The following is an 11,058-nucleotide window of genomic DNA, read 5'->3' on the forward strand; positions in this document are numbered from 1 at the left end:
CAGGGTTTCCCCAGCCTCTCCATCTGCAGAGTGGGGGTCATTCTCCCATCTGTTTCCTAGGTCTGTCGGCCTACGAGCAGCTCCGTGCCTCTCCACCTGGGGCCGATATCACGTGGAGCTTGTGAGCCGAGACTTCAGAAAGAAAGACTCCATCCAGGGCTGACACAGCACAGAATGGGGCAGAACGAGGCCTGGATGCGCCGTGGTACCCAGGAAAAGGCACCGCCCCTCCTGACTGTTTTGAGACCCCGCATCCAAGTTGGAGGCCCGAAAGGAAGACTCGAAGGTCTCCCTCTCTTATAGAAAATTGTAGCCAACTTTCTGGTCCTCTGTTTCCATTGAGATTCTGTTCCAAGTGTCCCAGCTCGGCTTCTGCGGGTGGCTGAGCTTCTAATGGCTCCCTGCGTTCTTGTCTTTTCCTCTCCAAACCTTCCGTCCTTTTCCCCCTTCTGGGGTGGATGGGCGCTGTCATTGCTTCTACCTTCGAGACAGATTGATGAAAAGTCTGGACCATCGACTCCTTTCCTCTCTTTGGTTCCGTGTCTCTCTCTGGCTGTGTCCCTCTCTTTTCCTTTCTCGATTCAGTCTGTGTCTTCCTCTTTCTCTCTCGTGTGTGGATGGATGGATGCTAGGAATGCACATGTATATGATTAGATGAGGGTTATGTTTTAGGGATGGGTTAGAGGGAGAGAAACGCTTTAGGTCGGAGTTGGTCATGGGGGAAGGGTCAAGGGTGGTGGTGGTGTTTCTTGGAATCTGAGTGCTGTGCATTCTTCGTCTCTTTCCATATGAACCCCTTCTCAGATACACCACTTGCAAGGAGTCTCTCATGTTCCGTTTCCTATCTTTTGCATGTGTGAATGATTAGCTTCTCTGTTGTGAAGAGGTTCCATTGGATGGAAACCCATTGGTGTACTTCGTTTCCCTCTTTCCCTTACTTGAAGAGACCCATTTCTACCTCCGCCCAGCAAATGGCAAGGAGACTCTGATGTTAAGGAGCCTTTGACCTACGCTTCTTTCTAGCTATCTCATGACATCAGTCTTTAGGGTGAGGTTTTTCCCCGATATTGAGGTGGTGTGAGATCAAAACCAATAGCGTTCTTCAGATGTAGCTGTCTGGTTTTCCCATGGCCATTTATTGAAGAGGCTTTCTTGTTCCCATTTGGATATTCTCCCCTTCTGTGTCAGAGATGAGTTGACCATGGATGCCGGGGTTTGTTTCTGGACCCTCAACTTTATTCCATCGATCTGGATCTGTGTGTGTTGTTGTATTCCCAATAGCATACTGTCCTGCTGCTGCCGCTGCGGCTAAGTCACTTCAGTCGTGTCTGACTCTGCGCGACCCCATGGCCTGCAGCCTACCAGGCTCCTCCGTCCAGGGCATTTTCCAGGCAAGAGTACTGGCGTGGGTCGCCATCGCCTTCTCCGATACTCTCCTGAGGATCCTAGTTTGGTCGTCTAATTTCCTCTCACACAACCTTGGATGTCCGTATCGGGGCTTTTTCGTCGGATTGTATTGACAATTTAGGCTCTTTTCTGTTTCCGTAACCCCTTTTGCAATTCTTTGTTCGGTGCGACAATGCATTGGCATTTGGGGAGGAATAGCATCGAAGCTGTGGATTGCCTTGTGGGGCTGTGACATCATTTTCCCAATAGGAATTCTTTCAAGCCCTGAGCACAGCTTCTCTTTCCAGTGATTGGTGTGGGCTTGATCTTCCTTCTTCCATCTCTCGCCGTTTTGTGAGAACAGGTCCTTCCTTCCCTTCTGGGTTAGATGGACTCGTGGGTATCACTTCAGTGAATGGCATTGTCAGTGGGGGTGATAATTCCCTTCTCATTGGAAGACTTTGCTGTGAGTATTAGAAATGCAAGTGATTTCTCTTCCCCTTCCTCCCTGTCCATCTCTCAGAGCCACCGGGAAACAGAGGCCTCATCCAGGGTCACACAGGCCTGAGGGAGTGCAACTAGACTGTTGTTTCTTCAGGCCCTCAGTGCTGGACATCATCCGGGATACTCTGTGTGTGTCTTCCTCAGTCTGGTGTCCCTTCAGACCTTTCCCTAGTTTTCACAGGCTTGTTGTGTTGGTGTTCTTTGTCTGTTTGGAGACACATCCTTGAGAAGCTTTGTGTTTCCACTCATTCGTCTCGCGATGTATGACCTGTCTTTTGCTTTTGTAATGAGGTCTTTCCCACAGTAGATATCTTTGATTTTGCAAAGTCCACTGTATTCTCTGGGTTGTTTTGTGGACTGCCTTTTAGTTTTGTGTGTGAAGACTCAAAGCACGTGTCCAGTTTCTGCTCATTGTTCTTCTAGATTTGTGACAAGTTTTCATGGAAACTTTGTCTAGGGATAACTGGAAGTGAACTCGGTGTAAGGTGTCCAGTCTCCATCTCCATTCATGTCATGCCCTGCAGTTTCCAATTCCCTGTTCCTGAGTGGTTTTGGAGACCTTGTGGGAAGTTTGGTTGCATGGGAGTTTGCATTTCCACCTTGAGTAGATTCCCACTGTTCCGCCCTCAGGGACACTGTCAAGGGGGAGTGAGGAGCAGCCTGCACTTCCAGCAGTGGCCACACGGTGGGGCGAGTGCTGCTCTCCCCTCTGGGAGCCCCAGGCCACAGGCATCCCAGTGAGGAGCCAGCTCTGTGCTCAGCTGAAAGGAATTAGACTCTCAGGAGCCTCTGAGCCCTTGCCTTTGGATCACCCAGGGTGGGCATTTACTGTGACAGAAAAAAATTGCCCTGAATTCCATGGACGGAAGAGCCTGGCTGTGTAGAGTTCGTGAGTTGCCGTGAATCAGACACAACTGAGGACACAAAAACTCAATAGACTAAAACACTTTTGGGGGGTGGGGGGAGTGAAAGGGGGTGATGTGGGGTTTTTTTTGTCGTATATAATAGCCAAGGGAAATCTAGTTTAAACCTAAATTCACATAGATGGGAAAGGTATAGCTCTCCGTCACCCTATTAAAAAAAAAAAAAAAACTACTTAACTTTTCTGAAAGTTTATTTAGTAGCTTCCTTGAGCAGTTCATTGTGAAGCTTTTTTTTTTTTTTTTCTGTGACATTGGCCTCATTAAAAAGTACGGTTTGCCTTTACTGGATAATTTTGTTCATTGGTTTGTTAGGGTATCTTGGTAATATTTGTGTTTCCTGGGGAGCATGGTCACATGACCTGGCCCTGGCCAATCGGTGCGTTCCAGCTCCCTGGCCACTGTGATTGGTTCCGGACTGGGGCAGTGCCCAATCGGGGCCCAGGGCCGGGCCTCACGTTGGAAGCCAGGGGAAGACGAGCTCTCGTCCTGCTGGGGTAGGGGAAGGGGTGGGGCCGGGGGAGGTCAGGCTCCAGCAGTGGGAGGGCCTTGAGGTCCGCCTGCGGCAGTTGGTGACCTTCCTGCTCCCCTCAGGGCAGAGCCGCCGGCCTGAGAATGAGGGCGCTGCTGAGCCCAGGGGCTGGGATGGCCCGTTGCTGCTGTGGTCCCAGAGCTCCACCCGAGACCTGAGGGAGGCCGTCTGCCCGTGAGTCCTCTCCCGCTTGTCTGTCAGCTTGTTTGAACCATGCTGGGTTTTCTGCCCAGCCGGCTAAGGGGAGTCCCTGGAAATGCAAGGGTGTGGGTTTTGGCAGACTTCAGGGAAGACATGCCAGATGAGCCTGGGAGACTCCAGCTTAATCTGGATTCAGGAAATATCTCTTCGGGCCAGCTAGTAATTGTAGGATAAGCCTAATGAGTCTTCACAGGATGAAGAGAGTAACGTGCCAAGGTAGCAATCGATGTCCTCATTCGAGAGGATGATGAAGCTGGTGCTCAGAGAAGGGGGGAACTTGGCCACAGCCAGGAGGTGTGCACCCAGACGGAACCCCCAGATCCGGCCATTTGAGCTCAGGGAGGCCACTGGTGTGGCTTGTCCCTGTGGCAGGGGCCGAGGCACGCAGCCCACCCTGATTCCTGCGGGGGCCTGACTTGGGAAGTGCCATCTGGTAGCTTTGAGACTCACCAAACCAAATTGCACTGGAGAGAGGAAGGACACCTTCCTTCATCCACCCCCCACCCCCGCCGGATTCCCACATACCCTGACCCCTTTCTCTGGATTTCGGAGCCATTTCCAGAGTCCCGCTCATATGACCTCATTCGAAGTGCACTGTGGACGAGCTGCCATCTGCAGCTGCTACCACAGCAGCCAAGGGCTTTATCTCCCGAGTACCTCCCTTCCTTTGGAACTTGGGGGCCCTCTACTCCCCACTTGCACACCACAGACCTTTGCTGAGGATTGTGGGGACCCTCACTCAGTTTGCAGCACGTTGTAGCCATCCCTGTCCTCTCAATACCTCCCTTGCCACTCAGCTTGTGAGCTCCTTTGGAGCAGCGTGGCCCACCTGGCTGCAACGGCAGAGACACAGCTGACAGTGAAACAACAGCTTCGATCCGACAGCCGGAAAGCTCTGTCAAAAGGGACCTCCCTCTTCACACCGTAGAGGCTGTAGGAGCCGCCAGGGTTTGGGAACCGGTGCTGGGGCCAAAATGACTCCACAGCTGTTTTCCTTCCTGGGGAGGGTTCTGGCTCGAGTGGGAATGGCTCAAGTCTCCTAAGGTTCTGAAAGCCCACTGTGTGCAGATTCACGGTACACAGAGAGGAGAAGGTGGAGTCCTGCCCTGGAGGTGGTCACAGCTCACGGATGAGCCAGGCAGGCAGGCAGGCAGGCAGACAGGCAGGGCATGAGAACAGCTGAGCTGCCTTCATGAGTGAATGGTGTGGGGGCAGAGGAAGAGAAGCCGGTCTGCTCCCTCATGTGGTGCCCAGGGCAGGTTGTCCCCAGAGGAAACCCTTACGACGGTGAGGACTCTCACTGCTGTTTCCCAAGGGGTTCCGTCGGTGCGTGTCTTCCCCGGAGCGGTCAGGCCGTCTCTAAAGTACACTGGCCATGGGCATTGCCTCTCCTTGGAACTTCCCATGTGTTTCTCTTTTGTATGGAACAGTGATTTTTCTAGAGGGGTTCTGGGCCACAAGGTTGTTGGGTCATTTGCTAGCCTTCTGTCATGAAGAACGCTTTCCTGGGCGTTGGGGTGGTTTGTTGTTCCAGCTCCCTTTCTTGGCTTCTTTTGGGAGCTGGTGCAACAAGAGGAGCTCAGCCTCTGCCTTCTGGCTGAGATGTCACCCTTCAAACAGCAATGCCTGCCTGGAGATAATGATGGCATTTGCCAAAAGGGCTTCGTTTGGCACATGATATCTTGAAAGGACGTACACCGTCCTTTCAGCTATCAAAGGCTAGTTCAAATGACATAAAAATGAGAACTCTCCAATGGAGTCTTACAGTAGGTGGAGAGTCCGAAAAAAACTCCTTCAGTCATTTCACTGAGAGTCATTGATTGGGGACACCAAGAATATAGGAAGGAATGCAGAAAGAAAAGATGAAATTGTGGTCAGGATCGGGGGGAGGGATGAACAGGGCCTGCTTGCCTTGAACCCAGGCTTTGTTGGCGGGTGGGGCATAAAGATCGAACGGGTCTGAAACTACAGAGTGGTGATGGTAACACAGTATCACCAGAGTTACACAACAGTGTTCCCAAATTGCAACAATGATGAAAAAGTTTACTAATCCCAACTTAACCAACAAAAATAGACGAAACCATACAAAAAGTAAAACATCACCAGAAAGGTGGAAACAAACCAAATGCAAAGCAGTTCAGGGGAAAGGAACTCCATGTCCCCTGGGGGCAGACCGAGTTGCCGGCGTCCACGGTGAGCAGACAGGGATGGAGGCTGCAGAGCCGACCGCTCCCCTGGACATGGTGTTTCCGGCAAGGGCTCTGGGTCTCTGTCCAGAGCGGGGGCTCGTTCTTCCTGCAGGGGCGGGTGAGTCATCGTCGGCGTCTGGGTGTTGCGCGGGAGCCAGGGCAGGCTCTCCCTGCCGAGGCGGTGACTCCTCCTCTGCCTCGGGTTCTCCTGCCAAAGCCCGAGCAGGTACAGGTGCACGTGGAGGTGGAGGTTCTGGCTGAGGGGGTGGGACATCAGTGCCTGGGGCTGGGGGTCCTGCAGGCACGGAGATGCGATCTGCCCGGTGTGCTGGCCAGTACCCAGCTGGCCTGGTGTCTCTGCGAGGGCAAGTCTCGGTTCTCCATCTGCCCTCGGTGGATCCCTGGGTCCTGCACCTGGAGCCACCACCTCTGTAGGCACAGGTCTGGGAAGTGGAGCCTGGTTCCAGTTGGAGGCCAGTGCTAGAGCTGGGGGAGAAGCAAAGTTTGCCCACAGGCCAGCCTTGGCATGTGCGTATCCCGGGACAGAAAGCTTCCAAGAGATTCCCAAAGAATACCCAGGGTCGGATGTCTTTTGGGACTGAAGTGTGCAAGATGGGGGTGGGGGCGTGAGGCCAGCGCTTGCTGCAGGCCCAGCAGCATCTTTCGGGGACTCGTCCCTGTGTAGCTCAGCACCCCCTCCCCACACACTCCCGTGCACCAGCCCCAGCGTCCTCACCTCTGTGCTCTGGCGTGCTGGGCTCCAGGTCCTCCTGCTGCCTCAGAGGCCGGGGTTCTCGGGACTCTGGGTCGGAGCCGGGTGTGCTGAGCTCCGTGGCAGCCTCAGACTGGGCCGCCGGGTGTATCCTGGGCGGTGTCTCGGCAGCAGGCCTTCCCCGCCTCCGCTTCGCCCCCGGTGGGGCTGATGCCTCCGTGGGCACGCTCACCTGGAGCCTGCACTGGGCCTCACGGGCGGGGGGCTGGTGCTCCGACCCCTCCCTTTGGGAGGTGGACGGGGTGTCCCCGTCCTCGGCCTCATCACGTGGGAAGCTCTGCAACGACAGTGACCGTCAGCCAGCCGTGCTGGGAGTTTTCCGAGCTGGGCCTGGCCAGTGGAGCCGCTGCTTCTGCCTGCTCGAACTTCTCTTCCCAGAAGGGTCAGAGACGTGTGTCTGCTCAGATCCCCACCCGGGAGGAAAGAGACCCACCTGAGGGTGTGAGGTCAGCCTGGGCGGCCGGCGCTGCCCGCACTCTCCCCATCCCAGCCAGCCTGCTCTCCCCTGGGGTGTGGACACAACTTGTCCGCAGGCTTCTGACCCCACATCCGCCTGGGCTTCCTTGAGGGAGACACACCCCGAGAAACCCGCATCCACACACACAGGCAAAGGACCCGGTGTTTCCGGGTGGCATGGGAGAGGTGGCCTGGCCCGGCCTGGGGCTCCCCGTGTTACCTTTCTGTTTCTCCGGGCAGAGGGCCAGAGGCCTCTCGGGGGTGCCCTGAGCCAACGTCGACAGGGTGCCCACGCACACTGCCTGTGAGCTCTCCTGAGGCCCCGGCCTCTGGGCAGGGGCAAACAGCAGAACATCCTGGCAGCAAGAGATCTGGCTGGGGGCTCCTCTCCGCTCTGGAGGCCTGGATACCCGGGTTGCGGGTTCTGTTGGGTTCTGTTGCCGGCAGGTGACATCATTTCCTGGGGTTCGTGCTGAGGTCCCTTCCCCAAAACTTCCCAAGGGAATCTCTGGGTTTCTGACTGCTCGACCACCCCCCTTAGGCCATGTGCAGGCACAGTGACAGCCACACAGCCCAGCCCACAGCCCTGGGGAGGCCTGGGTGCAGCCAGGGCCTGAGCTCCGAGGACCCCGCTGCTCTCAGACCAGGCTCCTTCTTCTCATAAGTGGTGTGGCCCTGGACAAGCATATGCCCCTCAGGGTTTCCCCAGTCTCTCCATCTGCAGAGTGGGGGTCATTCTCCCATCTGTTTCCTAGGTCTGTCGGCCTACGAGCAGCTCCGTGCCTCTCCACCTGGGGCCGATATCACGTGGAGCTTGTGCGCCGAGACTTCAGAAAGAAAGACTCCATCCAGGGCTGATACAGCACAGAATGGGGCAGAACGAGGCCTGGATGCGCCGTGGTACCCAGGAAAAGGCACCGCCCCTCCTGACTGTTTTGAGACCCCGCATCCAAGTTGGAGGCCCAAAAGGAAGACTCGAAGGTCTCCCTCTCTTATAGAAAAGAGTAGCCAACTTTCTGGTCCTCTGTTTCCATTGAGATTCTGTTCAAGTGTCCCAGCTCGGCTTCTGCGGGTGGCTGAGCTTCTAAGGGCTCCCTGCGTTCTTGTCTTTTCCTCTCCAAACCTTCCGTCCTTTTCCCCCTTCTGGGGTGGATGGGCGCTGTCATTGCTTCTACCTTCGAGACAGATTGATGAAAAGTCTGGACCATCGACTCCTTTCCTCTCTTTGGTTCCGTGTCTCTCTCTGGCTGTGTCCCTCTCTTTTCCTTTCTCGATTCAGTCTGTGTCTTCCTCTTTCTCTCTCGTGTGTGGATGGATGGATGCTAGGAATGCACATGTATATGATTAGATGAGGGTTATGTTTTAGGGATGGGTTAGAGGGAGAGAAAGGCTTTAGGTCGGAGTTGGTCATGGGGGAAGGGTCAAGGGTGGTGGTGGTGTTTCTTGGAATCTGAGTGCTGTGCATTCTTCGTCTCTTTCCATATGAACCCCTTCTCAGATACACCACTTGCAAGGAGTCTCTCATGTTCCGTTTCCTATCTTTTGCATGTGTGAATGCTTAGCTTCTCTGTTGTGAAGAGGTTCCATTGGATGGAAACCCATTGGTGTACTTCGTTTCCCTCTTTCCCTTACTTGAAGAGACCCATTTCTACCTCCGCCCAGCAAATGGCAAGGAGACTCTGATGTTAAGGAGCCTTTGACCTACGCTTCTTTCTAGCTATCTCATGACATCAGTCTTTAGGGTGAGGTTTTTCCCCGATATTGAGGTGGTGTGAGATCAAAACCAATAGCGTTCTTCAGATGTAGCTGTCTGGTTTTCCCATGGCCATTTATTGAAGAGGCTTTCTTGTTCCCATTTGGATATTCTCCCCTTCTGTGTCAGAGATGAGTTGACCATGGATGCCGGGGTTTGTTTCTGGACCCTCAACTTTATTCCATCGATCTGGATCTGTGTGTGTTGTTGTATTCCCAATAGCATACTGTCCTGCTGCTGCCGCTGCGGCTAAGTCACTTCAGTCGTGTCTGACTCTGCGCGACCCCATGGCCTGCAGCCTACCAGGCTCCTCCGTCCAGGGCATTTTCCAGGCAAGAGTACTGGCGTGGGTCGCCATCGCCTTCTCCGATACTCTCCTGAGGATCCTAGTTTGGTCGTCTAATTTCCTCTCACACAACCTTGGATGTCCGTATCGGGGCTTTTTCGTCGGATTGTATTGACAATTTAGGCTCTTTTCTGTTTCCGTAACCCCTTTTGCAATTCTTTGTTCGGTGCGACAATGCATTGGCATTTGGGGAGGAATAGCATCGAAGCTGTGGATTGCCTTGTGGGGCTGTGACATCATTTTCCCAATAGGAATTCTTTCAAGCCCTGAGCACAGCTTCTCTTTCCAGTGATTGGTGTGGGCTTGATCTTCCTTCTTCCATCTCTCGCCGTTTTGTGAGAACAGGTCCTTCCTTCCCTTCTGGGTTAGATGGACTCGTGGGTATCACTTCAGTGAATGGCATTGTCAGTGGGGGTGATAATTCCCTTCTCATTGGAAGACTTTGCTGTGAGTATTAGAAATGCAAGTGATTTCTCTTCCCCTTCCTCCCTGTCCATCTCTCAGAGCCACCGGGAAACAGAGGCCTCATCCAGGGTCACACAGGCCTGAGGGAGTGCAACTAGACTGTTGTTTCTTCAGGCCCTCAGTGCTGGACATCATCCGGGATACTCTGTGTGTGTCTTCCTCAGTCTGGTGTCCCTTCAGACCTTTCCCTAGTTTTCACAGGCTTGTTGTGTTGGTGTTCTTTGTCTGTTTGGAGACACATCCTTGAGAAGCTTTGTGTTTCCACTCATTCGTCTCGCGATGTATGACCTGTCTTTTGCTTTTGTAATGAGGTCTTTCCCACAGTAGATATCTTTGATTTTGCAAAGTCCACTGTATTCTCTGGGTTGTTTTGTGGACTGCCTTTTAGTTTTGTGTGTGAAGACTCAAAGCACGTGTCCAGTTTCTGCTCATTGTTCTTCTAGATTTGTGACAAGTTTTCATGGAAACTTTGTCTAGGGATAACTGGAAGTGAACTCGGTGTAAGGTGTCCAGTCTCCATCTCCATTCATGTCATGCCCTGCAGTTTCCAATTCCCTGTTCCTGAGTGGTTTTGGAGACCTTGTGGGAAGTTTGGTTGCATGGGAGTTTGCATTTCCACCTTGAGTAGATTCCCACTGTTCCGCCCTCAGGGACACTGTCAAGGGGGAGTGAGGAGCAGCCTGCACTTCCAGCAGTGGCCACACGGTGGGGCGAGTGCTGCTCTCCCCTCTGGGAGCCCCAGGCCACAGGCATCCCAGTGAGGAGCCAGCTCTGTGCTCAGCTGAAAGGAATTAGACTCTCAGGAGCCTCTGAGCCCTTGCCTTTGGATCACCCAGGGTGGGCATTTACTGTGACAGAAAAAAATTGCCCTGAATTCCATGGACGGAAGAGCCTGGCTGTGTAGAGTTCGTGAGTTGCCGTGAATCAGACACAACTGAGGACACAAAAACTCAATAGACTAAAACACTTTTGGGGGGTGGGGGGAGTGAAAGGGGGTGATGTGGGGTTTTTTTTGTCGTATATAATAGCCAAGGGAAATCTAGTTTAAACCTAAATTCACATAGATGGGAAAGGTATAGCTCTCCGTCACCCTATTAAAAAAAAAAAAAAAACTACTTAACTTTTCTGAAAGTTTATTTAGTAGCTTCCTTGAGCAGTTCATTGTGAAGCTTTTTTTTTTTTTTTTCTGTGACATTGGCCTCATTAAAAAGTACGGTTTGCCTTTACTGGATAATTTTGTTCATTGGTTTGTTAGGGTATCTTGGTAATATTTGTGTTTCCTGGGGAGCATGGTCACATGACCTGGCCCTGGCCAATCGGTGCGTTCCAGCTCCCTGGCCACTGTGATTGGCTCCGGACTGGGGCAGTGCCCAATCGGGGCCCAGGGCCGGGCCTCACGTTGGAAGCCAGGGGAAGACGAGCTCTCGTCCTGCTGGGGTAGGGGAAGGGGTGGGGCCGGGGGAGGTCAGGCTCCAGCAGTGGGAGGGCCTTGAGGTCCGCCTGCGGCAGTTGGTGACCTTCCTGCTCCCCTCAG

The 11,058-nt window shown here is 53.5% G+C and overlaps 1 protein-coding gene and 1 long non-coding RNA gene across 2 annotated transcripts; one reads left to right on the plus strand and one right to left on the minus strand.

Moving 5' to 3' along the window:
• Nucleotides 1-60: 60 nt before the first annotated feature.
• LOC145529712 (uncharacterized) lies at nt 61-10,755 on the plus strand. Its single transcript, XR_014071301.1, has 4 exons — nt 61-286; nt 3,405-3,516; nt 7,716-7,941; nt 10,175-10,755. It is a non-coding gene; the product is annotated as an uncharacterized LOC145529712 (long non-coding RNA).
• LOC145529650 (uncharacterized) lies at nt 4,497-7,366 on the minus strand. Its single transcript, XM_081550247.1, has 3 exons — nt 7,181-7,366; nt 6,469-6,781; nt 4,497-6,218 (listed from the first exon to the last, which is right to left on the minus strand). Exons 1-3 carry the CDS (start codon nt 7,313-7,315, stop codon nt 5,590-5,592), a joined length of 1,077 nt encoding a protein of 358 aa, XP_081406373.1. The 5' UTR covers nt 7,316-7,366; the 3' UTR covers nt 4,497-5,589.
• Nucleotides 10,756-11,058: the final 303 nt, after the last annotated feature.

This window comes from Giraffa tippelskirchi, chromosome 12 (assembly GCF_054371585.1).
Source record: "Giraffa tippelskirchi isolate mGirTip1 chromosome 12, T2T-mGirTip1v1.2.pri, whole genome shotgun sequence".
Taxonomy (NCBI): Eukaryota; Metazoa; Chordata; class Mammalia; order Artiodactyla; family Giraffidae; genus Giraffa; species Giraffa tippelskirchi.

Coding starts and splice junctions, on each gene's coding strand:
- LOC145529650 (XM_081550247.1), bottom strand. CDS start 7,315: ATGTTCTGCTGTTTGCCCCTGCCCAGAGGCCGGGGCCTCAGGAGAGCT. Junction 6,782..7,180: donor CTGCCCGGAGAAACAGAAAG/GTAACACGGGGA, acceptor CTGTCGTTGCAG/AGCTTCCCACGTGATGAGGC. Junction 6,219..6,468: donor CAGCACGCCAGAGCACAGAG/GTGAGGACGCTG, acceptor CTTCTCCCCCAG/CTCTAGCACTGGCCTCCAAC.